This window comes from Colletotrichum costaricense (assembly GCF_030867565.1).
Source record: "Colletotrichum costaricense strain IMI 309622 chromosome Unknown Scaffold_9.1, whole genome shotgun sequence".
Lineage (NCBI taxonomy): Eukaryota > Fungi > Ascomycota > Sordariomycetes > Glomerellales > Glomerellaceae > Colletotrichum > Colletotrichum costaricense.
The window spans coordinates 182,992-206,397 of NW_026848238.1; the positions used below are offsets into that span (position 1 = coordinate 182,992).

The following is a 23,406-nucleotide window of genomic DNA, read 5'->3' on the forward strand; positions in this document are numbered from 1 at the left end:
TCCCCCCTTCCCCCATCTGATCTGGTTTGTCTCGTGTTCGACAGCCATCCCTCTCCGTCATTTCTGTTCTTCTCGGGCCCTCTTCCCGCAGCATTCTTTTGTAACAGACACTGCTTGTCTGTGTAACCCCATAAAGCCGCGAAATTCATCGCCATGGCTGCACCAGAAGGGGTTGTGCCCACCAAGGTCGAGGCCGATGAGAAGGCCACCGGTGGCCTTCCTGGGTACGACACCGGCAGTGGACAGGAGATTCGAGGCGATATCAGCGAGGACAGCTGGGCAACACGCAATGGTCTCAACTTGAAATCCTTCACGAAGAAGGATTACGGTCGCGGCATCGTCGAACTCGACCGCGCTATGAGCTCTCGCCATCTCCACATGATTGCCATTGGCGGTTCCATTGGTGCTGGTTTCTTCGTCGGTTCCGGTGGTGCTCTGAGCAAGGGTGTAAGTATTCCGTATCTCTCGTTAACGGTGGTTTCTAACGCTGAAGCAGGGCCCCGGATCGCTCTTGATCGACTTCCTTCTCGTGGGTATCATGATGTTCAACGTCGGTAAGTCTGATAATCCCTGCCAATCTCGTACACTGAAGAAGCCTCTGACACGGTGCAGTGTACGCCTTGGGTGAACTCGCTGTTATGTATCCCGTCTCTGGTGGCTTCTACACGTACTCGACTCGCTTCATCGATCCTTCCTGGGGTTTTGCCATGGGCTGGAACTATGTCTTCCAGTGGGCTATTGTGCTACCGCTTGAGCTGACTGTCTCTGGTCTTGTCGTCGCATACTGGAATGACACTGTCAACGTGGCCGTCTGGATTACACTTTTCCTTGTCGTCATTATCATCATCAACATTTTCGGATCTATTGGATACGCTGAGGAAGAATTCTGGTCGTCGTGCCTCAAGCTCGCGGCCACTGTTATCTTCATGATCATCTGCCTCGTCCTTGTCCTCGGTGGCGGACCGTCTAGCGGCAGATACAGCGAATACCAGGGTGCGAAGACGTGGTATGATCCGGGCGCATTCCGCAACGGTTTCAAGGGATTCTGCTCCGTCTTTGTCACGGCCGCTTTCTCCTTCTCCGGAACTGAGCTAGTTGGTCTTGCTGCCGCCGAGGCCAAGAACCCCGTCAAGTCGCTTCCCGGTGCCATCAAGCAGGTCTTCTGGCGTATCTCGCTCTTCTACATCCTGGGCCTGTTCTTCGTCGGTCTGTTGATCCCCTCCGACGACCCTGCGCTGCTCTCCGAATCTGCCTACTCTGATGTTAAGGCCTCTCCCTTCGTGTTGGTCGGCAAGTACGCCGGTCTCGTTGGCTTCGACCACTTCATGAACGTGGTCATCCTTGTCTCTGTCGTGTCGATTGGTGTGTCTGGTGTTTACGGTGGTTCGCGTACCCTCACTGCTCTCGCCCAGCAGGGTTATGCGCCCAAGATCTTCACCTATATTGATAGATCGGGACGCCCGCTGCCTTCCGTGCTAGCTGTCATCATTTTCTCGCCCTTGGCGTATATCAACCTCAGCGCAAGCGGTCCTGTAGTGTTTGACTGGCTGTTGGCTCTTTCCGGTTTGGCTGCGGTCTTCACCTGGGGATCCATTTGCCTGGCGCACATTCGCTTCCGCAAGGCGTGGGCCTACCACGGCCACACCGTCGACGAGATTCCGTTCAAGGCCATCGGTGGCGTTACCGGCTCCTGGATCGGACTTTTCCTCTGCTTCATTGTGCTTGCTGCTCAGGTAAATGAAAACTCTTTTGACGGGATCAGAGATTGCATGCTAACAAGAATCCACAGTTCTACACTGCTATCGCACCCCCTGGCACGACCGAGCTCAACGACGCTGAAGGCTTCTTCAAGTCGTATCTCGCCCTTCCTGTCGTCATCGTTTTCTGGCTTGGTGGTTTCTTCTGGAAGCGCACTGGCTGGCTCCGCACTGCCCAGATGGATGTCGACACTGGCCGACGTGAGCTTGACTGGGACGAGATCCACGCATACCGTGCACACATCGCCTCGCTCCCCGCATGGAGGCGCGCACTGCACAAGGTGTGGTAAACGGTGTTGTTGTTGCCAAAGGGGGAACTACGTGCTGCCGCATTCATGTATATTTTAATCAAAATCCTGCGTTGAGGATGATCGGGATGGGACTACCGTCCTGGTAATTGTTAGCAAAATGAAGATACCACAAGTGCTTTTGTTTCATACTCATATCCTACCATGCGTTGAAAGTACCGGTTGCAATTCATGCTCTCATTGTGTGTTGGCTAGGACAGCAACAAGGGGATTGTCTGTATATTCCGCCGTGAACCACTCTCAAAAGAGATCTGGTTGGCATCTCTGGAGCTGTGGGTTATGGCGCAGTTATAAGCCCAGAAGCTGTGCCGCCAACCAAGAGAATGCCAAGGGCTAGTGTGTGCCTTATCTCGGAGAGCAGCGGCCGTTCAGCAGTGGCCCATGCCAACAGCAGCGATAACACAAGGTAGGCGAGCGTTGTTGGTGAAGATAAGGGTGACCAGCCCAGAAGAGCAGGTGATGCCCGATTGTCGGACAGCGGTAACTGGAGATGGTTGGTCCGGCTTGTTTGATATCTCTCGGCGTAGGGGGTTCACGGTCGACAGATAGTTCTTGGGAAGAAGGCCTAGCCGGATTCAGTGACCCATCCCGAGGAACTGACAGGGCCAGAAGAACACCTAATAAGATCGGAATGCGATATCGGGTGGCGGCACGGTGATTCTGAGGTCTCGTGAGGATTGTCGGGCTGGTTAATCAACAAGATAGATGTTGCCGCATTGGTGAGTATTAGACATTTCTATCAGTCGTAGTTGGAGGCAGCCGGGCAATAAGTTGCGATGGAAGTCGGACGGAGTATTCCCGGGCCGGAAAGAACTGATGGAATGATTCCAGGTTTTCGAGGGAAGGAGCCATTGAGTAAATGGTATACCAGGAAAGAGCCTTGCTCTGGTTGCTCCATCGTGGCCTTTTACCTTACAAAAACATCAAAAAGACGGCTGTTGGGGTTCATTTAAACAACGCTCAATCTGCGTGACAGGGTGACAAAAACGCCTTAGCACACCATAGCGTTGACTACATGTCATTCCGGCGCCCTTTTGACACACGTCTCCCCACAACGCCCCGCTGAAGGACATGTCAGACCCACGGCTGAACTTACTGAATTGCCTCTTTGATGGGAGATAGGCAATGTTCAACCCATCTGCTGAGCTTTCACTGATAGTCGCAATTGCTTCTGGAATCTTACTCTGGCACTTGTAAGATGAGAGGACGACGTGCTTCAGGAATGGCGCACTTAGTACCAAGCATAGAGACATCTGCTAGCCCAGGCTTCCAGATATGACTTTCACTACACTGCTGCCAAATGCTTAGGTAATGTAATTCTATCATCAAGCATCCCTATCTAAGGTACACGATGTGATACGATGAAATCTGTTTGACTGGCTCAGGTTTCCTCCCTTTAGAGGCATGTCTACCCTAATGAAGAGCCCATCTGTATGCCTTGGAAAGCGTCGTTTACCTTGCCAGAGTATACACGTATAAGTAAGATAGATGATGAAGATGAAGCCTTTCTGCAAGGGAGTGATGAGTTCTCGAGGAAGGTAAGCTTCGAAAATATTCCAAACTTACACGAGACGAACATAAGAATCTACCAGGGTAACATTGATATGTGGAATACATCGGCAATAAGGTACCTAACAAGCAAGACAAAAGTGCCTTGAGAGTACTCTTGGCAACAGACTCATATGTGTTTGCCCGCTCTGACAGTGAATCACATAAAATTACTCTCATTCTATAGTGACTGCATATTACGTCTGTATTCTTGCAAGACATAACTTCACCTCTCCATTACAACGCGGGCGTCGAATCGGTAAGGTAGAGAGCCGGCCGGCAGGTACAGGCAGTGGGGCGCGGTGCTCGGCCATGTGGGTCCACTCAGCCGCAGTGCGCCCCCCGAGTTTTGCGCAGCGGCGCACAACTCACCACAGCCATTTCCCCCTTCAAAGCTGAGCATCTTACCCATCTCCAAGCTCTGATTTACCTCATATTCGTATCTGATCCGTTCGGTTCAACGTCTGAATATCGACTTCTATCTTTCGGAATCGGCCTTAGCTTACCTCACCTCGCTGTACAGACAGGGCCTGTACATAGCGCGCCACAATGAGCCCCGCGCCCCCCAATAAGGGCAAGGCTCCCTTCGACGATGATGGAGACCTGTCTGACGGTTCATCTCATTCAAGCGATGCTGCGCACCTTGATGTCGAAGTCATCTCCGCTCAACTCCAAGAGGGGGACAAAAAGCCAGATCCGGCCGCTTCCGCTCAAATTCCATCTCAAGACTCTCTGCGAGCCACCCTAGAGACTCAAGGCGAGAAACCTGTCAAGCTAGAACGACTTTTACCAGACCTGAAGCGAGGATTCAGCACAAACTCTACCGCATTTGATGCAGAGCCTGCTCATTCGGAAACTAGCCAGAAATCTTCTTCGCCCCTGGATTTGACGATGAAAAAGAAGAAAAAGAAGGTCAAAGATACGGACGTCCATGGACATGGCGCAGCTTATGACGCACTGAGAGAAGTCGTCGAAAATCGTTTATTGGACGCAGATCAAATCGTCAAGTCAGAATTCTCACAGAATGATATCACGACCCAGCTCCGGGGTCCCGGTCACCAATCACTCGAGAGATCAAGCGCGATGTCTGAAGGCGACACCGCGAGCAGCGCGTCTAATGCAGAGGATGAGCCAGGGAATCAGAACGAAGACCCTACAAAGAAGGTCCAACGCCTCATAGTCGATAGGGTCATGTCATCATTCATGAGTTGGCTTGACATAAAGAAACAAGTCAAGCGAGAGGAGGAGGAGCAAGGGAGTGAAACGCAAATAGAGGAAGCCTTGTTGGAAGCTGCCCCTGGCGGCGATGCTGCAGACGAGGCCCTCCCCGAGTCCAGTCCAACAATGTTGGCAAGTGTTTCTACTAGCGCGGCGAGCTCTTCAAGAGGGCATGAACTCGAAAGCTTCATGTATCGTCAAGTTCCAGCTCCTAGTGCTCCTGCACCCGTCACTCGCCACAGATATTCAAACATTGCTCTCCCACCGCCGCCCCCGCGAGTCTCAAAGATGAAGCGACGAACAGGAACACAAATGCCACAGTTTGGAGCGTTTTCGTCTCCGAGTCCACCGCCGCCAATGGGACGAGGGTCGCAGTTATCTGCGACCTATGTGCCAAGTTCCGATTCAACGGTAGATTTTGCGGGGATACCACCACTAGCATCAGCGACAGAACTACCAGTCCCAGCACTAATACCACCGCAGCAGGTGCAGTCGCGATCAGGCTACAATGCTATGGGGGCAAGCGAGGTCGAAGAAGTCTCACGTTCTAGCAAACGGAGTGCTGATCCAGAATCAACATCTCGATCCTTTGTCTCGGCAGCGTGGCCGATTATAGGATCACCCGCTCCTTCGCACCCGGTAGGAGCTTCACGGCAAACACCGGCAGAGAAAGGAGCGGGTGACACCAGCACAGTGACTATGCACACAGGCAAAAGGGGGCGTAAGGAAAACTCGTCGAGAAAACACGACAGGTCTGCAGGCGGTCGAGCGCCGGGTGAAGAAGAGGAAGAGGACGAAGGGAATCAACTGCCCCGAGCGAAACTGTCCAAAGTCCAGGAAGACGCCAATGTGGGCGTAAAACTTGCGTGTCCCTTCTTCAAGCACAATCCGAGGAAGTACAAATCCCAGCGACCATGCTGTGGGCCAGGCTGGGACCAAGTTCACCGTATCAAGTACGTTGATCCTCCCTTCCCACATGATCTCAACTCACTGCTAACGACCCGTCAGGGAGCACATTTATCGCAAGCACTCTCTTCCAAAGTTCTCGTGCCCGCGGTGCTCGCAGTCTTTCGAGACCCAACTGGCTCTGCAAGCCCACGCCCGCTCGCTGGACGCCTGTGACGTACGCGAACCGGAGGTCTTGGATGGCATCACGCAGGATCAAGAGAAGAAGCTTCGTTCTCGGAAGAAGACGTCGGTCAAAGAACTCACCGAAGCGGAGAAGTGGATTCAAGTCTACCGTATCCTCTTCCCCGACGTGAGAGAGCGGGAAATTCCGTCACCGTGTAAGCTTATGCCCCTACCGATGGAAGCAGGAACTGACTGTAATTCTTGCAGACCATAATGCAGAGGACGCCGAGAAGAATCTGGGAGGCTTCGAAGATTATCTTCGCCGTGAACTTCCACCGCTGGTCCGCCGACAGCTTGAAAAAGAGGTCGAGCGTGAGCTGAGTTTCGTCGAGGAAGGGATGAAGCAAAAAGTCATTGACATTGCTCGGAATCTCCAGCTCACGTTGTTCAAGGGCTACCAACAGCTCGAGAACCAAGAGCGAGGACTGCAAGAACCGCTGAGTGTTGATGCGTCTTCAAGCTCCGAGATGGGAGCGTCTTTCTTCACCGCGACCGACGCTTCGCCGTCAACGATGACGACTGGCGGCACAACGCCAGAGATTCCGGATCCGTTGGACATATTTGGTGATCCCGCTATTCCGGACTTCGACTTTGGTTTTCTTGCCGATATTCCTTATCCAGAGTCGCAGTCGCCCTCTAAGGGGCAGAATCTGGGCTTGGAGTTCAATCATTCTTTTGCAACTCAAGAACCGGCTACGATCACACCTGGGATGGAGTTGCTCGGGGCACAGCAACACGATCTGCCATACTACGGACTAGAAGGCTACCAAGATCCAAATAGCCAGAGGATAGACGCGAGCGTTCTGAGCTACCTTCCATGAGCTGATGGGCATGTTGCGCCATTTGCTGGACTCTTATTGCTCATTTTTTTTCCATTGATGTAGTACTCAAGATACCCAATCATTCTATCAATTCATCATTGACAGCAGTTTTTGCCTTGTATTAGGAGGGTGTCGGTTCGCAACGGTGTCATAAAGCTGTCGTATCAAGCCTATGGGCATCCCACCATAGACAATGGTTTATTTCGCTGCAGCCCCGGCCCAAATCTAAGGCACGGGGTCCCGGGGTGCAAGTCCGGAGATAAGCGGGCCAGCCAAAGACCGGGAGCCGGGGTTCCAAGAGGTTTTGAATTAAGGTTTACTTGCTTACGTTGACTGCATATTATGGAGCTTTGCATAGTGGCATGCCGCTTGTTTCCTCCCTGCTGTACGATTCGTTTCCGTCTCTAGCCAACTTACCCGGCCCTATTGTTGATAGATGCTTACGTTGACTGCAGCTGAGCCAGCCGGAACTGAAAGTAGACCCAAGACCATCATACATTACAGAGTCGTATATAAAACGTGAACGATCATGATCCATTTGACAACAGTCGTCATCGAGCCCTGTAAACGTCTCAAGCATTTCGAAATCCAGCAAAATGGGTAGCGCATTAAGCAATATGTTCCCGCCAAAGGCCAGCTTCACCGAAGCAAATTTGCCCGATCAGAGCGACAAGGTACCTTCCGTATTCTATATCACTTATCCATACTGGTTCGAACTGACATACATAGGTTTTCATTGTCACAGGAAGCTCAGGTGGCCTCGGACAAGAACTTACCAAGATCCTTTACCAGAAGAACGCCAAGATCTACATGGCGTGTCGGTCTGAAGCCAAGACCGTAGCCGTGATCAAGGAGCTGAAGGAACTGTATCCCAATTCTCACGGCCATGCCGAGTACCTCCATCTGGATCTGAACGACCTGACCACAATCAAGCAATCCGCCCAGGAATTTCTTAGCAAGGAAACTCGTCTTGACGTCCTCTGGAACAACGCCGGTGTGATGACCCCACCGCCGGGTTCCAAAACTGCCCAGGGCTACGAGCTGCAACTGGGCACCAACAATCTCGCTCCATTCCTCTTTACCCACTTCCTCCGCCCAGTGCTATCCGGCACGGCAAAGGTTGCACCCAGAGACTCCGTCCGAGTTGTCTGGGTATCCTCTAGCACGGCGGCCATGGCACCGAAGCCGCCAATCGACTTTAGTAATATGGATTATGCAAAGGACGAGGGCCAGGTGCAAAAGTACGCGAGGAGCAAGGCCGGTAACGTCTTGCACGGAACGGAATTCGCGAGAAGAGTATCTGGCGAAGGAATCATTAGCGTTGTAAGTTGGTGGCCATCCCTGAGCTGATGGACGTTTGCGGCTACTAATAGCGACGGCAGAGTCTTGACCCCGGGATTTTTATGACGGATTTGCAGCGTACCATGCCACTGTGGCAGCGGATCATTGTGGTAAATTGTGCCCGCAAAAACTTGTAACTCTTCTATTTCTAACCACCTTTTGATGTGTCCTCTAGAAATTCCTAGCGCATAAGCCGATCAATGGCGCATACACTGAGCTCTTTGCCGGCTTGAGCCCTACCATCACGGAGAAGAACAACGGTGGCTGGGGTAAGCTACTCTTATATTGGAATAGTTGTATGTAATGCTGACGACAGTTCTAGTGGTACCGTTTGGTCAACTCGCAGTTGGACGACAGGATCTCCGCGACAAAGAGCTAGGCAAGAAGTACTGGGAGTGGACGGAGAAACAGCTCAAGCCATATACTACTTCGTGATGGATTGGCGCTGCCCTATCCTGATTTCTCATGTTGCTCTTGGTCTTCCTTACTCTTCTCCCCTGTGTATAACGACTAGAACCTACCTTTCCAGAAAGATTTGCGAAATCTGTACACAGGTCCATTACATATGGTCATTTACAAGGTTCCCTGCCTCTTAACAGCCCCGTAAACTCCTCCACCAAGCACTGTTATGTATTATGCCGTCTTGATCATCTCTTATTACTCCTTTCCATTTTTCCAAAAACCATGGCATCGCTTCCCAGCTGCGGCCATCCCACGGCACACCGTTCCCACGCCCATGCATGGAGCCCATTACGGAGCCCCAGCATTGAATTCCTTCGCCCAGCATGTCGATACAGAGGTCATCCTCGTCTATCTGCGGCGAGGCCTCGGAAGCGAGTGCGATGACGTTGGAGCGGAAAGATGGCCAGGGGATCAAGTCGAAGCAAGGATGATGAGCACGAGCACGCTGGATGAAAGTCGGCCTCAGATCCGGAGTGATCTTTTGAAGATCTGTGTCATTGTCGCCTGAGTTGTTGTCGTGTTCGCTCAGAGGACTATGTGCAATGCTGTAGAATGGTGACTGCGCGTTCTCGTCCATCAGATACTCTGTCGTTATGCTGAGCTGAGCTGCTATCGCACGCATTGCCGACGCGTATGAAATTGACCTTAGGTGAAGGACGCCTCTGGAGGGGCTGGGCCAAATTGGTTGGAGCCATTCAAGTGCCGGCTGCTCATTCGGTGCCGTAAGATGAGCCAGTATCCTGAGGCCGGCAATGACAACCTGCCTCATGTCGACACTGCCGCATCGCGCCTTCACAGTTGCGATCCACTCACGCGATGACAGCGACAAAGCGCTATCGTAAAGTACAGGGTCCATGGAGTATCCCATGGCTATCAATCCGTACTTGACAACGTCACGAAGTGTAAAGTTCTCCCTCACTATGATGCCCCAGCCTTTCCTATTTTCAAGGGCTGAAAGGGATAGCAACGCCCGGTAAATATCCGAAGCTGTAATATTGCATGAAGCAGTATATGTGTCTGCCTTGCTATTCGATGGCTCGTCCACCGCATAGCGAGTAGGAGGGTAGGTTACAACCTCCTTGACGCAGTCTTCCGTTGGTTCTTGCGTTACCCACGCAGCGGCGACCATCTGCTCCAGATGCCGGACTTTGGTCTTCTGCCTCGCGCCTGGTTTTTCAGTAAGCAGAATACATCATATAAGGGTTCTTAGGTTGCATACGGTATGCCCGCTGGGCGTCGGCGTTTTGGCGCTTCCGACGGTCCTTCGCATCAGGCATCTTTCTGCGCGGCATTTTGACGTGGTGGTCACAAACAGCTAAACCTGAACTACCGACTCCTTGTGGTCTGCAATTGATTCAACGTTCAAAGAAAAGGATCAAAGCGTATCTCGATAGATTGACGTATGCAGATCTACTTTCAGAATGCTGTACAAGTGGTTTGACGGGGGGAGTTTGAGTGAGTCTGCGTCGCGGACATTGAGCACAACCTAATCTCCGCAATGTCCGGATGCCAAGTCAGGTGTATTCGAATGCCTCGAACGCGAAAGTTCAACACTTATCACGGAAACTTCAAACTGATATGCATATTTCTGGAGCCTGAAGGTGCCAATTTTGATCTCTTTCTCAAAGGTAAGTGAATTGCTCGATTCTCGTCAATTTTGCTACGCAAGTCACAATCCCCTTCCAATCAACTACAACTTCCCCTTGCGGTTATCCTCGCCAAGCTTCAGAATGGATGCAAGGTTGTTTGCCTCAATGACTTCAAAAAGCTCCCCAAGACCAGCGAGGCGACGTTTCTCACTCTCTCTGCGGAAGAACTCCTCCGCCGTCTTGATTCTCTCTGGGTGAATCTCGTCCAAGAGCGCGTAGTCACGTTGAATGACGCCCTTGTTGCCCCCAGAGTTTGTCCACATTGTCCAGAAGCCCGAGAAGTTTTCTCTAACTGACATAGTCGCCGGGTCCGTGGGATCAGCGTTGTAACCCGCAGGTTGGCTGGAGATTGGGAAGTTGTCGAAATAGACGTCCATGGGAGTGTCAATGTACTGAGCTGGCTTTCCTGTGACCTTTTCAAACGCTTTTGCTAGGTCCTCGTAGTGAATATGGTCAATGGACACCTCCAGATCCATCCCATCAGATCTTTCGGGGTGGTCGAAGAGCCAACGGGCATAGTATTCGCAATCATCGAGGGCAACGTGGGGAACTGCGCCTGCACCAAGAGGTACTCTCCATGTGACAATCCCGTTCTCGACCCGTGGCGTCATGATCGTCTTGGAAGAGATTGTCATCTCAATGTAGGGGCCGGTAGTAAAGATGGCGACACCCATGTTATTGCCCTTTCTCTGCTGTAGCATCCACTCGGCCAGGCGTCCCTTGCCGTCGTAGTGTCCGCACCGAAAGTTTGGGTTATAGCCACTCTTCTTATAAACGTAGTCGAGATTTCCAAAGACGAAGAATTTGATCCCGAGCTCCACCGCCAGCTCGTAACAGCGGATCGTCCAGTAGGTCTCTGCCTTCTCGCCGCAGTTGAAGCCATCGATGTTGATGAAAGCACCCCAGCATCCGGCGAATCCCTTGCGTAGGTCATCTTCGTTGGCGAAAGTTCCCTCAATGAACTCAACATCTCCGAGTTTCAAGAGTTCTTTCGCCCTCGCAGAGCTGGAGTCACGCGTCAATACGCGCAGACTGTAGCCTCCATCCTTGGTAAGACCTCGACAGACGGGAAGACCTTGGGCACCAGTGGCACCAATGACGAAGATACGGCGGTTTGCCATATTGGTGAGATATTTAAGTGATTTGAGAATTATGAGTTGCGCTTACTATAGTGATCCTTGTCAATTACCGCAAATGCACGCTGCTCTTCTCACTGCAAGGTGCCGGGGGCATTTTCTTATAATCTCTCTTACAAGCGATACTTGATACTTCCTCGCTTCCTCCCGTCGGATCCCCTACGTAATTTTACCTGTAGTTTATAAGCAACGTGAAGTCAGAAGACAAGCCTAGACTTGCTCTCACTGATTAGTTATTCAATCAACATTAGGTGATTAGTGATCCCTTCGACCACCAATGAAGACGGTGTTTTGGAAACATGACCAGACAGCAAACAAAGCACGGGCCCAAATGCTTCAAAGACACTTACAGCCTTCTTCCAGAGCTACTGTCAGGATGAGAAATACAATTAAGACTGCATATTTTTCTGCTCCAATATCCTTGCCAAAGCTGGTACGCTCCATCAATTGTATGTGCGCTGCCATTCCACGATCCTTGGTGATGGAAGCAACTAACGAGGCTCGCTGTCAAAGGGAGCAGAAACATCCAAAGTACCCTGTTTTCCTTTCTGCCAAGTATTTGTCTTGAGAAGGGCGCCAGACACGTGATGTCCAAATGCTTGATCAGTAATCGGATCTCACAATGGCTTGGCAGGTAGTGGCTATAATCTTTGGCTGACCAATCTTCGAAGACTAAGTCATCGATCCTCTTTAGAAAGTTGGATTAGGCCCCCGGCTTCACACGCGCTTCAATGGCTTAAGCTTTCACCGCGGAGAGATTTGATAAGACTAGTCTCAAAAGCAAAGTACTTTAAGTAACGAATCGACGCAGGCCTCATGTTCAAAGCAGGCAACCACCTCAGTTCAAGATCTCTTGAAGCACTCAATAATGCCATGCGGGTTGCCCGGTGATGTCCAAAACTCGACTCTTCCCAGCCCGGCCTTGGCGAGAACATCTTTCCACACCTGTCTCGGCCGTTCCTTACCGCCGACACTCAGCATCAAAAGATCAATGGCTGCCGTATGAGCCGAGGGCGGGTTCGGCGTGACTTGCTCCGCGATCAACAGACGACTATCCTGCGCCATGGCGCTTGCGATGCAGGCCAGGATCTCCACCACCAAGTCATCACTGTAATCATGAAGACAATAACGAATATAGTACACAAGTGCGCCTGGTTCATATTAGCCATCGTTCTGGAGAAGTGGGAGAGTACCGGCAAACCTTTGACTGGCTGTTCCTTGTGAAAATCAATTGCCATCAACTTCGTTCCTAGTGAGGCAATAGAATCTTGAGATTGGGCGACCTCGCCAATGACTGTGTCAAGATCTTGGAGAACGCATCGATCGAATGGTATATCATAGTCGTCGCAGATAATCCTCATGGCATGACCGCTACCGCCTCCAACATCAACAAAAAGGGGCCTGTCAGCTGGTCCTGAGTGCGCGGCATCTGAGATCCAGGAGAAGTCGTAGACGCCACAGGCCGGAAGAAGCATTCCCATTGCCTTCATTGAACGCAAAAAGATCCTCTTGTCATCAGGATTCTGGAGAGAGACCTCCCAAACGTTCTTCTCTGGCTGGCCGTACGCAAAGGTGTATGGAACGTGTGTTCGGCCTCGTGGTTCTTGGAGCCCGTAGGCATGGAAGTACTTCTCGAACTGGGCGTATGACACCATGCCATGTACGAAGCTTACAGGTCAGCTTTTCGTAAGTAGACTCGTGGATTGCCGTAATCAAGCACTTACATGATTCTGGTGAGATCCCCGTCTGGGTTGTCATTGATGAACATTTTGGACTTTTCAGTATGGGCCACAGCATCCTCACCGACTTGCTTCAGGATGCCAGTGGAGTTCAACATCCACGCGAGGCGAACTAGAACGGGAAAGTCGACAATGAGTCCTTCATCTTGAAACCGAGGGGTATGGTGGTAATCTTACCGAGCAGCTGCAGCTCACATCCAACAATATTAGCCAACTCCTCGTATGAAATTGAACCCTGTACTGGGATCTTTTGGAAGACCCCCCAGGCATTGAAGAGCTGCTTTGCGGTCATCTCGCCGACCTTGATGCAATCATTCATAGCCCTCTCCCGTGGAGTGTCCTCGAGCTTGTCGATGATGGCTTGTGCTCTTTGGATAATACTAGACTTGAAGTCGCGATCGCTCTTGGGATTCAAGACGTTGGCTGTGTCATACGCATCCACTTCATTGAGCAGATCCACCGCGAGCTTTCTGAGCTCCAAAGAGGCTTCGGCCGCGATTTCTCCCATATTCACGAAGTAGTCTGACGGCCGATCGGGGACTTTGTTTTACTGCTTTTCGAGGATGATGAGACGAAAGTTACGCGAGAAACAAGTCACATACTCGGGACCCGCCATTTTATACTGGGGAAGAGTCGACAGCTTGGTGTTGGTGGAATTGTCAAGCAAACACCTCGACCCAACTCGTCTTTCGTTGGAACAGGGATGCCGATTAGGCGCGACAACCAAATAGTAGCAAACTGCATAATATCGCTGCAGACAATGCCAAACTGGAAGGGGTGGTCACTGGCAACCTGGTAACCGTTGCTTGTATTCATCGAGAGGAAGGCGAGCACATCGTGGGCTCGCTGGGGACGAGACTCTATGTAAACCAACTCCCTTTGGAGGCGATAGTGATAGGCCAAGTACCTTACTGGGGGCGTATAAGGGAATATATTAATTATAAATATAAACACAGTCGCGCGACCCTATACTACTATTACTAAATAAGATATTATTACTTATCTTATAATAGTAATAATATATATAATAGTTACGTATATAGTAATAGTTATTTAAGAGTAACTAAGAGTTTTAAAAGTTATAAATAGGGTATTAAAAGACCGTACTAAGGGGTAATCCCGTAGCTCGGGATATACGGATATTAATATATTTAAACGAATATATTAATATACTATTATTTATATATATTATAATATTATTATAAATATACGGATATTGCGGCTACTTATATTTCTAAGTAAAATCCCTAAGTTTATTAGACGCTATTACTATTATTACTATTACTATTCCTATCGAATTTAAAAAAATAGTTTAGTAAGTAAAATAATATAAATATATAGTCTATATACGGATTTATTAATATAATAAAATAAAGCCGCTCGTAATAGTTAACTTATTTTATTATTTAAAAATCGTAGTATTAAGGCGCTACTATTATTATTATTACTATTATTATTATTACTACCCGTAAAGTTCTTTAGTATTAAGTAAGTAAGCTATTTAGCCTCTCGTAATTATAAGTACCTTATTAGAAGTAAATAGTCTTACTTATTTAATACTCGGACGTATAAAGTAGCCTACGGTATAAATATATTAGTATATAGTCGGGCTAATAGTAATAGGGATATAAATACTTATATAGTATTAAGTATATTATAGCTACTTAACTTACTACTTAACCTAGATACTATAATTATAGATCTTAATAAAGTATAGCTTCTTAAGCTAAATAGTATTAATATTAATAATAATAAGCTACTTAAGGTAGCGCACCTTATATAAATCGAGTATATAATCCTTCTTATTTAAGATCTCTATAGGTATAATAATAATAAAAATATAGTATAAATTATATATTTTATAAATAAAAATATAATTAATACGGCCTATTATAAACTAATTACTATCTATATACTTAATATAGTCGCTGCGAGTAAAAATATACTAATAAAAATTACTAAAATAGAAAAATATTAGTAATTCTTTTTATTATAAATATAAAGCCGTTATAAATACTATTTATATAATTAATAAGTAATAGGGCGGTAATATTATAATAATACCGGATATTCTATAATTTTATAAAAGTCCCGAGATATATCGAGGGTATTTTAAAAACCTTAATATTATAATAAAAATAACCTAAAATTAGGGCGTATATTATAGCTATAAATTTCCTAAATTTTATACTTCGTATATCTTAATAGTACGTAAATATGTAGTACTTAAAGTTTTTTTTTCAATTAAGGGTAATACTACGAAATAATATTTAATATCTAATTAATAAAATTACTTAATTCTATTAATTAAGAGATAAAAAAGTTAATTCGAGCCCCTTAGTAAATATTAATAACCCTTCTCTAGGCCCTAAATATTAATAGCCTTATCTCGCGGGCCTTGCTAGGGCCTTAAAATACTTCGAATCGCTAGGTATAAGACTTAACTAAGTAAATAAGTAAATAAGTAAATATAGTAAATAAGTAGATATAGTACTTACTTATTTATAAAGCCGAAGCGGTTCGACTATTAAATAGCTTTATATTTAAAGTTCTAGATCTTATTATAGTTATAATACTATATATATACCGAGTATAGGGCTTATTTAAAGGTTTATAATATATTTATATTCTTAATAAGTAGAAGCTTATTTTTATTAATTAAGTACTAAGCTTTATTAACTCGATTAATAATAATAAGATTACGGTACTCTCCGTCTCTTTTAATAATACTTATTAATTTATCCTTATTAATAAGATCCTTTTATAGTTATATATCCTTTTTATTAGTACAAAGTAGTACCTTATTAAATAATATTAGAGCTTTATTATAAAGCTAATATATTTAATAAGTAAACTTATTATTATTATAATAAAAAGTATTATAAAAAAGGAAGCGCTATGTTATTTATATATTAACTTTTAATAATAAGATCTTTTTAATATTAATATAGTTCGTTTAGGTTACTATTATTTTAAACTATTTATATAACTATTAATAATAAATATATTATAAGGTAATAGATATTAAAAGATATTATTATACCCCTTATTTACTTATACTTATTCTTATTTAATAATATATTTATATTTATAGGTATTTTAAACTCCTTAATAATAGCTTCGTAATAAATACTTATATAGATATTTAAGCGAACTATATTTAATATATACCCTTTAGCTCTCTTATTAAGTAATACCGGTCCTTGCTTAGGCTTAAGTTTATTTTTTATTATATAAATAGGTAGCTAGGTTAACTATTGTTTTATATACTAAGAAATATTACGTAAAATAGGCTTAGTAAATAGCTATATATATTCCGATCTTAGTCTAATTTATAATTAATAAAAGGGCTATTATAGCGGTATTATCGAGCCTTAGTAATTATTATTAATAATATTCTATACTTAGGGGTTATTAATAATAGCTTAGTTAGTAATTTAATAAAGTTATTAGTATATTTTATGAGCCTCGATAACGATACTTATTATATTTTTATAATCGGCTTTACTAATATTAATATTAACTAAGATACTATTTAACTTAGCTAACCTTATATAAGCCTTTATTATAAAGTCGATAATATTATTATTAGTAATATTACTAAGCTAGCTTTATATAATATTTATAAATTTAGAATAAATATAATAGGGGATTAAGAAGTTTTAAAATAAACCCGGGGTAATAACTAATTAACGAGTATTTATTATTAAAGAATAATTACGAAAATAATAAAATAGTAATTATAGACGCTCTTAGTTTAATAAAAAGGGCTAAATACGTAGTATACGAGTATACTTTTTATACTTTTACGTAATAAGGATATTATTAAGTAATATATTATATATTAGCTTAGTAAAGCTTTAATATTTAGAATAAGTAGGATTTAAAGGGTATAAAAAGATTAAGTTTAATATAGAGGTAATAAATACTAGTATAAGTATTTTTTTTATAATACCCTACGCTTTTTTATATTATTTATAAGAGGCCGCTATTATAAAATTATTTATATCCTTATATATAATCGTATATTAATAATAATAACGTCCGTAAATAATAATATCAAAATTCAATACCGACTCCGGGTTATTACTATTCTTTTATAAATCGCTAATAAAATAAAAATAATAAAACTTATTTATTTAAGTACTTTAGAATCTATTATTCTTATCTTATTATAATATATCCCTAATATAATAAAGAATTAGTATAATTATAATATAGTGCTCGCTATTAATATATAACTTAATATTATAATTAAGTTTAGTTAAGGATTAAAATACTTTAATAATATTATTAAAGTTCGAACTATATAAACTAAATATAAAAGAGAAAATATTAGCCTAACGGAGTCGATCTTTTAGTTAAAGCTTAGTAATTATTATATATATACTTATAAAAGTATAATAAGAATTATAATATATACTAAACTTATTAATAAAGTATATAATTAAATAGCTATAAACTTTTATATTAAACTTATTTTAATTTTTAAATATCTTTTAATTATAAGTTTTAAGTTCTAACTTTATATAGATTTAGTACGTATATATTAAGGGAATTAGATCCTTAGATATATAGTACTATACTTATTAAATAACGAGCTTATAATTATTTAATACTAGGCGCTTAATAAACTTTTTAAATTTTTATTTCTATTTAATATTAGTACCGAGGCTTAGATCGGTTATAATTTTATTAAAAAAGTAGTTATATACTATATTATTATTAATTACGTTAACTATACTCTTTTTAAAAATAAAAGTAACCTCGTTTATAATAATTATTTTATTATCGTTTTAAGTATAACCTTTATTATTATAAAAAGGATATTTTAGGATTATTTTTAGGTATTAATTATTAATATAAGAAAAGATCTCTTAAATTTAAATTATAATATTACCTTTCTTAGTAATATAAAAGTCCTTTTAATAATTGTAGTTAATAATATAGACGTAACCGTAATATAACTTCTTTTTATTTAATTAGTTAGCTTTTTAATAAATATAGAAAGGGTCGAGGTACTAGTATATAATAAAGTTTAATAATAAGATTATATTAATCTCTTTATTCTTATTATTAATAATATATACGAACTTATTAAACGTAGTGCGTATTAATAATACTTAGCTATATAACTCGAAAAGCTTAATAAGTATATTAATAAAATATACTAATTTTTAATATATATTATTAACTACGTTAAATAATAAGAAGTTAGTAAATATTACTTAAGGGTTAATAATAAATAAGTTTAATATAATACCTCTTTTTATAATCTCTTATTTATTTAATTTATAGGATATTTATACTATAAAGAGCTTCTCGGGTATTAGTAATACCTCTATTTTTTATATAAGTATTAAGGAAAACCTTTAAGAAATACGGTTTTTTAAGAATACTAACTATATAAAGAGCTTTTTAATAGCCTATTTAATAGCTTTTTTAATATTAAAAAGAATAAAGAGAAGTTAGTAAAGAGTAGTATACTTCGTACGATTATTATTAAAAGTATAAAAAAAAAGGCTAAGCCCGAGCTCGAAGTTTAATAACTAGATAAATTTATTTTAGTAATAAGGGATTAATTTTAAGATATTATTATTAAGCTCTTAAAACCCTTATATTATTATATACTCTTTTAAAGTATAAATAGTAATATAGTCCTCTATAAGAGAGAAAGTATTATCCTCGTCGTTAGTCTTATTAAAGAGCTAGGTCTCTAGGTTATTAATATCGTTTTTAAGGATATAATTATTATATACCCTAGTAATATTAGTTTTCTTTTTATTAAATCTAGTTAGTAAATCGCCGTTAGCCCTAGCTTTATTAATTTTATTAAGGTCGATATTATTAAAATTAATTACGCTATTTAAGTATAGTATAGTTAGTTATATCCTAATTATCCTTATTAAGGCTCGTAGCTTACTTATAATATATATAGAATTTATATTAAATACGTTACCCTTATTTTCTATATTATCCTCTATATTATTATTATTTATCTTAGTATCTACTTAGTAATTAATATTAGCTTCTATTCCTATATTAATATTACTATTTTTGTTTTAAAGTTAAAAGATTATTTAGTTAATATTTAACTAAGATACCTCGCTAGTACTAAGTTAAGGGGCTTTTTAATAATAACCTAAGGTAATATCGTCTATAGGCGTATTAGTAAAAAGCTTCTTATATTTACTTATTATTATAATAAGTAGAGGTATCTCGTATATTATATTATTTTTTTAATAATAATTTAACGTAGTTAGATTATAAGATATTTATAATAAGTACTAAAAAAGTAGAGGTTAAGAAGTTAAGTAATTAACTAGCAGAAAGAGGTTATAAAAATAGGGTTACGTAACTCCTACTAAGCTAACCGGGCCCTTACCGAGCCGGTATACCTTTGTTATTACTAAGCGCATATTTATATTTTTATTATTAATTTACTTACTTATTACTACCTAGGCCCTTTATTAATTTTTTTTTAACCGCTTATATTTTATATTTATATATACTCGCTAAGTAGGAATAAAAGAAATTAATTTATTTAGCCCTTTACTTACGCTTTTAAACCTTTTTTTTTTTTTTATATTTACTATTATAAGTTAGTTTATTAGATCGATATAAATAGCTTACTTACTTTTTATTACTTAACCTTTTTATTATACTTTACGTATCTTTACTTACTTACGATATACTACTTATTATATTATTATAATTAATTATTATACTTCTCTATAATTAAGCTAAAAGAGGTAGTAGAAATAATAAGTATAAAAAGTATACGTATCGTTTTATTAGAGCTTAGTCTTAGTTTTAAGCTAAGTATAATAAGTCCCTCTTTGTTAAGTAGTAGTAATAGTAATTATATAATAAGGAGCCTAAGTATAAGGAGCCTAAGTATAAAGAGCTAGAGCCTAAGCCTAAGCCCGAGGCTATATAGATTAACCCTGCTCTATTACCTCCCCTAGAGACCCTTTTTATTTATTAAGTAAATAGTTACTCTTCTTATTTATTTTAATATTATCTAACTAATTTATTTTATTAAAATACTCTAATTACTAAGGTTATTAACTATAATTAATATATTATCGCCTTAATTATTAATAACCCTAACTTCTTCTTCGAGGCTTATTATATTAATAATATCGCTCTTAAAAATACTCTAAACTAGTACCTTATTATTAATAATAATAATACCCTTACCCTTTTTAATAATAATACCCCCCCTAAAAAAACTAAAAAGGGTAATAAAAAAACTACTATTAAGAAGGTTAATAACCCTATAATTATTATTAATATAGTATACGCTCTTATTAATATCCCTAAGGAGACTTATATTATATTACGTAATAAGTTAAATTTAGAATACCGTTAAAATTAGCTCTTTTTTTATAATAATAAGTTTATTATAAATACTATTTATAAAGTATTTAAAGATTATATTTTATTATTTAAAGAGGTTATTAAGCTCCGTAAGCTATATATTACTTAGTACTAAGACTTTTAATATAAGTTCCTTTTTACTTACTTTTTTAATTAATATAATCGCTTTTTTAATAATTATATTAAGGTCTTTAAACTATACCCTAAGCTTAATAATCTAAATAATAATATTAGCGCTCGCTAGACTATACGTAACTTACTACTTAGCTAGCTAAGTAAAACTATTTTTACTACTATTTAGTATTTTACTAAATCCTTTATTAATTACGAGGTTACTTTTCTTAACTAGTAGTCCTTACTTTACTACTTTATTTATATCGTTTTTACTACCTTAGCTCTTATAATATTTAAATATATTAACTATAAAAAAGAGCTTAATAAGGATCTCCTTAAGGGTAAGAAATATATTATAAATAAGAATTTCTATACTAAGATCTATAATACTTATAAGGGCCTTATTATTATAAAATATTTTATAAATATTAATAAAAAGCTCTTTATTTAAAAAAAAAGAGACCTTATTATTAGTAGTTATATTTTAAGTATTAAGTATTATACTTACTATTATATATAGGATAATAAGGCTCCCCCGCCGCCCCTTATTAACTATATTATTTAAACTCTTATTTTTAGTTTCTATTTACTTAAACTTACCCTTAGTTCTTTTATTTTAAATATTAATATTAAAAATAATCGTCTCTCTATATCTAACTTTATTAATAATATTACGTAAACCGAGCTATATAATCTTTTTATTAATATTATTAATATTAATAATTCTCGTTATAACTTTAAAATAAATAGCGCTTATAATATTTATAAATCGGTTAATAAGTCTAATACTATTACTATAACTAGTACCTTACTTAGCTCTTTTTTTACGTAGCGTAGCGCTTATTATAATTAATCCGCTTATATATACTTATTTAAGTACTTAGCTATTTCTATCTTTTTTAATATTAATATAGTATTAATAATATTATTCGAGTTCGACCCTCTCGTTTTAATATAAAGAGACTAATATAGCTTATTATTAGTATAACGGATATATAATAAGAAAATATAGAGGCTATAAAGAGGGAGGGAGGGCTAATATATTAATATATAAACTTAGGCTTAAAGGTTATGAGGTAAACTATTATAAAAAAGGATAAGTAGCATACTATTTAATATATAGTCCTTTACTTAGAAGCGGGTCGGCGCTACTTATAGCCCGTTTTTTAAAAACGTATTAAGTATAGGTAACTAATTTAACCTTAATTATATATATATATATTAATTATAAAAACTAACTATACGATATCTATTTTAATAATATATAAATTTATTAATATACTAACTAATATATAATAACTCCTTTTATCTAGCTACTTAATAATCCTTACTATCTATTTTTCTTTCGTAACTTATATAGCCGTAAATAAGTTTTATATAATACTTTATATAGTATTTAATACTCCGCTAGCCCTTTTACTTAGAGCGGTTTTCTAACTTTAGTACCCTAAATAGGTAAGTAGGCACTAGGTTCTATAATAGGTCTCTCTACTATATCTATCTTACTAATTTTATAATATTTATAAGTATATACATATTATATATTATATATTACGTTAAAAATATATATTATATTAAATATTATATTATTCTTTTTCCTTTTTAAGTATAATACCCTTTTATTAAACTAAATTATAATATATTAGTTATACTAATCTTTTTTTATTTAGACTACTTATTTACTTATTATAACCTTTAATAGTAGCAATAGCCCGAGCCCCTCCGTTACTACTACTAATATTATAATTAAGTATTATACCCTTTAAAATATTAAAGTTAGAGGATCTAGCTTGCGGGTTAATAAGGCTTAAATAATTATTATAGAATAGTTAAAAACTAAGAAAGCTAGCTAAGGCCCTATACTAAAGTCTAGTCCGAGCCCGGAGGTATAGCTTACTAATTAAATAGAGTTTAAAAAGGACGATACTATTATTATAATAATAATAAATATACGTCTTCCTTTAGTTCTTTCTCTCTAATAATAAATAACTAACTAATAATCTTTTTTTTTTTTAGCCCGAACTTAGTAACAAAGAGTATATTAACTTAGTAAGCGCATAGCTAGAGTAATAATAATAATATTAATAATAGTACTAATAGTAATACTAATAGCGCAAAGGGTTCCCTAAGTAATAATAATAGTATTACTAATAATAAGAAGAGATTACTAAAGGCTTTAAAAAGTAATAGTAATATTACGATATTTATATACCGATAGTATTAATATTATAATAATTCTAAGGAAAATAGTATAAGTTATAATAATATAAAAAAGGCGTTTAAAATATTCGAATTAATATAATACTTATTATTAATTATATATTTTTATATAATATTATCGTTACTTAGATTTATATAGGAGGAATATAACCTACTTATAACTCCTAAAACTCCTAATAACTATATAATAACGATAATTCGGGTAGTAACTGTCGTATATATAACCACTACCGTCGATAATAGCTCGAGTATTATAGGAGAAGTAACCTGCCCCCTCCTCCCGGTAAGGTACTTATTCACAAGTGTCACCTCGCTATGAGAAGACAAGAGCAGATACGCCCTTCAATAGAGTTGTCCTACTCTGTAACCGCCAATTCAAATCATCAATGTTAATCTCCATGTTACTGACATCTCTCCCAATACATGGGTAGCGCATTCTGGTGGGCGCTCGTCTGCATGCATTAGCATGGGAGTAAGGCTGTTAAAATCCCCAAGCTTCAATGTCAACGAAAGTCTTTGGAGGCAAACATACATGGATCTTTCTTCGGCAGTCGAGACCTACACCAGTATGAACCGGAC

At 39.8% G+C, this 23,406-nt stretch overlaps 6 protein-coding genes across 6 annotated transcripts; 3 read left to right on the forward strand and 3 right to left on the reverse strand.

The window, feature by feature from the left end:
- Positions 1 to 153: 153 nt before the first annotated feature.
- On the forward strand, positions 154 to 2,047 carry CCOS01_08879 (amino acid permease; the record flags this gene model as incomplete). The annotated part of the gene is made up of 4 exons (XM_060457039.1): positions 154 to 447; positions 497 to 554; positions 613 to 1,733; positions 1,790 to 2,047. 4 exons carry the CDS (start codon positions 154 to 156, stop codon positions 2,045 to 2,047), a joined length of 1,731 nt encoding a protein of 576 aa, XP_060311739.1.
- A 2,115-nt stretch (positions 2,048 to 4,162) lies between these two features.
- Positions 4,163 to 6,783, forward strand: CCOS01_08880 (uncharacterized protein; the record flags this gene model as incomplete). Its single annotated transcript, XM_060457040.1, has 3 exons — positions 4,163 to 5,784; positions 5,840 to 6,117; positions 6,170 to 6,783. The coding sequence occupies 3 exons, from the start codon at positions 4,163 to 4,165 to the stop codon at positions 6,781 to 6,783; spliced, it is 2,514 nt and encodes an 837-aa protein (XP_060311740.1).
- Positions 6,784 to 7,379: 596 nt separating this feature from the next.
- CCOS01_08881 (short-chain dehydrogenase) lies at positions 7,380 to 8,559 on the forward strand (the record flags this gene model as incomplete). Its single annotated transcript, XM_060457041.1, has 5 exons — positions 7,380 to 7,457; positions 7,513 to 8,106; positions 8,166 to 8,234; positions 8,300 to 8,393; positions 8,447 to 8,559. The coding sequence occupies 5 exons, from the start codon at positions 7,380 to 7,382 to the stop codon at positions 8,557 to 8,559; spliced, it is 948 nt and encodes a 315-aa protein (XP_060311741.1).
- A 157-nt stretch (positions 8,560 to 8,716) lies between these two features.
- On the reverse strand, positions 8,717 to 9,878 carry CCOS01_08882 (uncharacterized protein; the record flags this gene model as incomplete). The annotated part of the gene is made up of 2 exons (XM_060457042.1): positions 8,717 to 9,753; positions 9,806 to 9,878. The coding sequence occupies 2 exons, from the start codon at positions 9,876 to 9,878 to the stop codon at positions 8,717 to 8,719; spliced, it is 1,110 nt and encodes a 369-aa protein (XP_060311742.1).
- A 398-nt stretch (positions 9,879 to 10,276) lies between these two features.
- CCOS01_08883 (NmrA-like family protein) lies at positions 10,277 to 11,356 on the reverse strand (the record flags this gene model as incomplete). The annotated part of the gene is made up of 1 exon (XM_060457043.1): positions 10,277 to 11,356. One exon carries the CDS (start codon positions 11,354 to 11,356, stop codon positions 10,277 to 10,279), a length of 1,080 nt encoding a protein of 359 aa, XP_060311743.1.
- An 858-nt stretch (positions 11,357 to 12,214) lies between these two features.
- CCOS01_08884 (O-methyltransferase) lies at positions 12,215 to 13,618 on the reverse strand (the record flags this gene model as incomplete). Its single annotated transcript, XM_060457044.1, has 4 exons — positions 12,215 to 12,522; positions 12,573 to 13,039; positions 13,096 to 13,222; positions 13,288 to 13,618. The coding sequence occupies 4 exons, from the start codon at positions 13,616 to 13,618 to the stop codon at positions 12,215 to 12,217; spliced, it is 1,233 nt and encodes a 410-aa protein (XP_060311744.1).
- Positions 13,619 to 23,406: the final 9,788 nt, after the last annotated feature.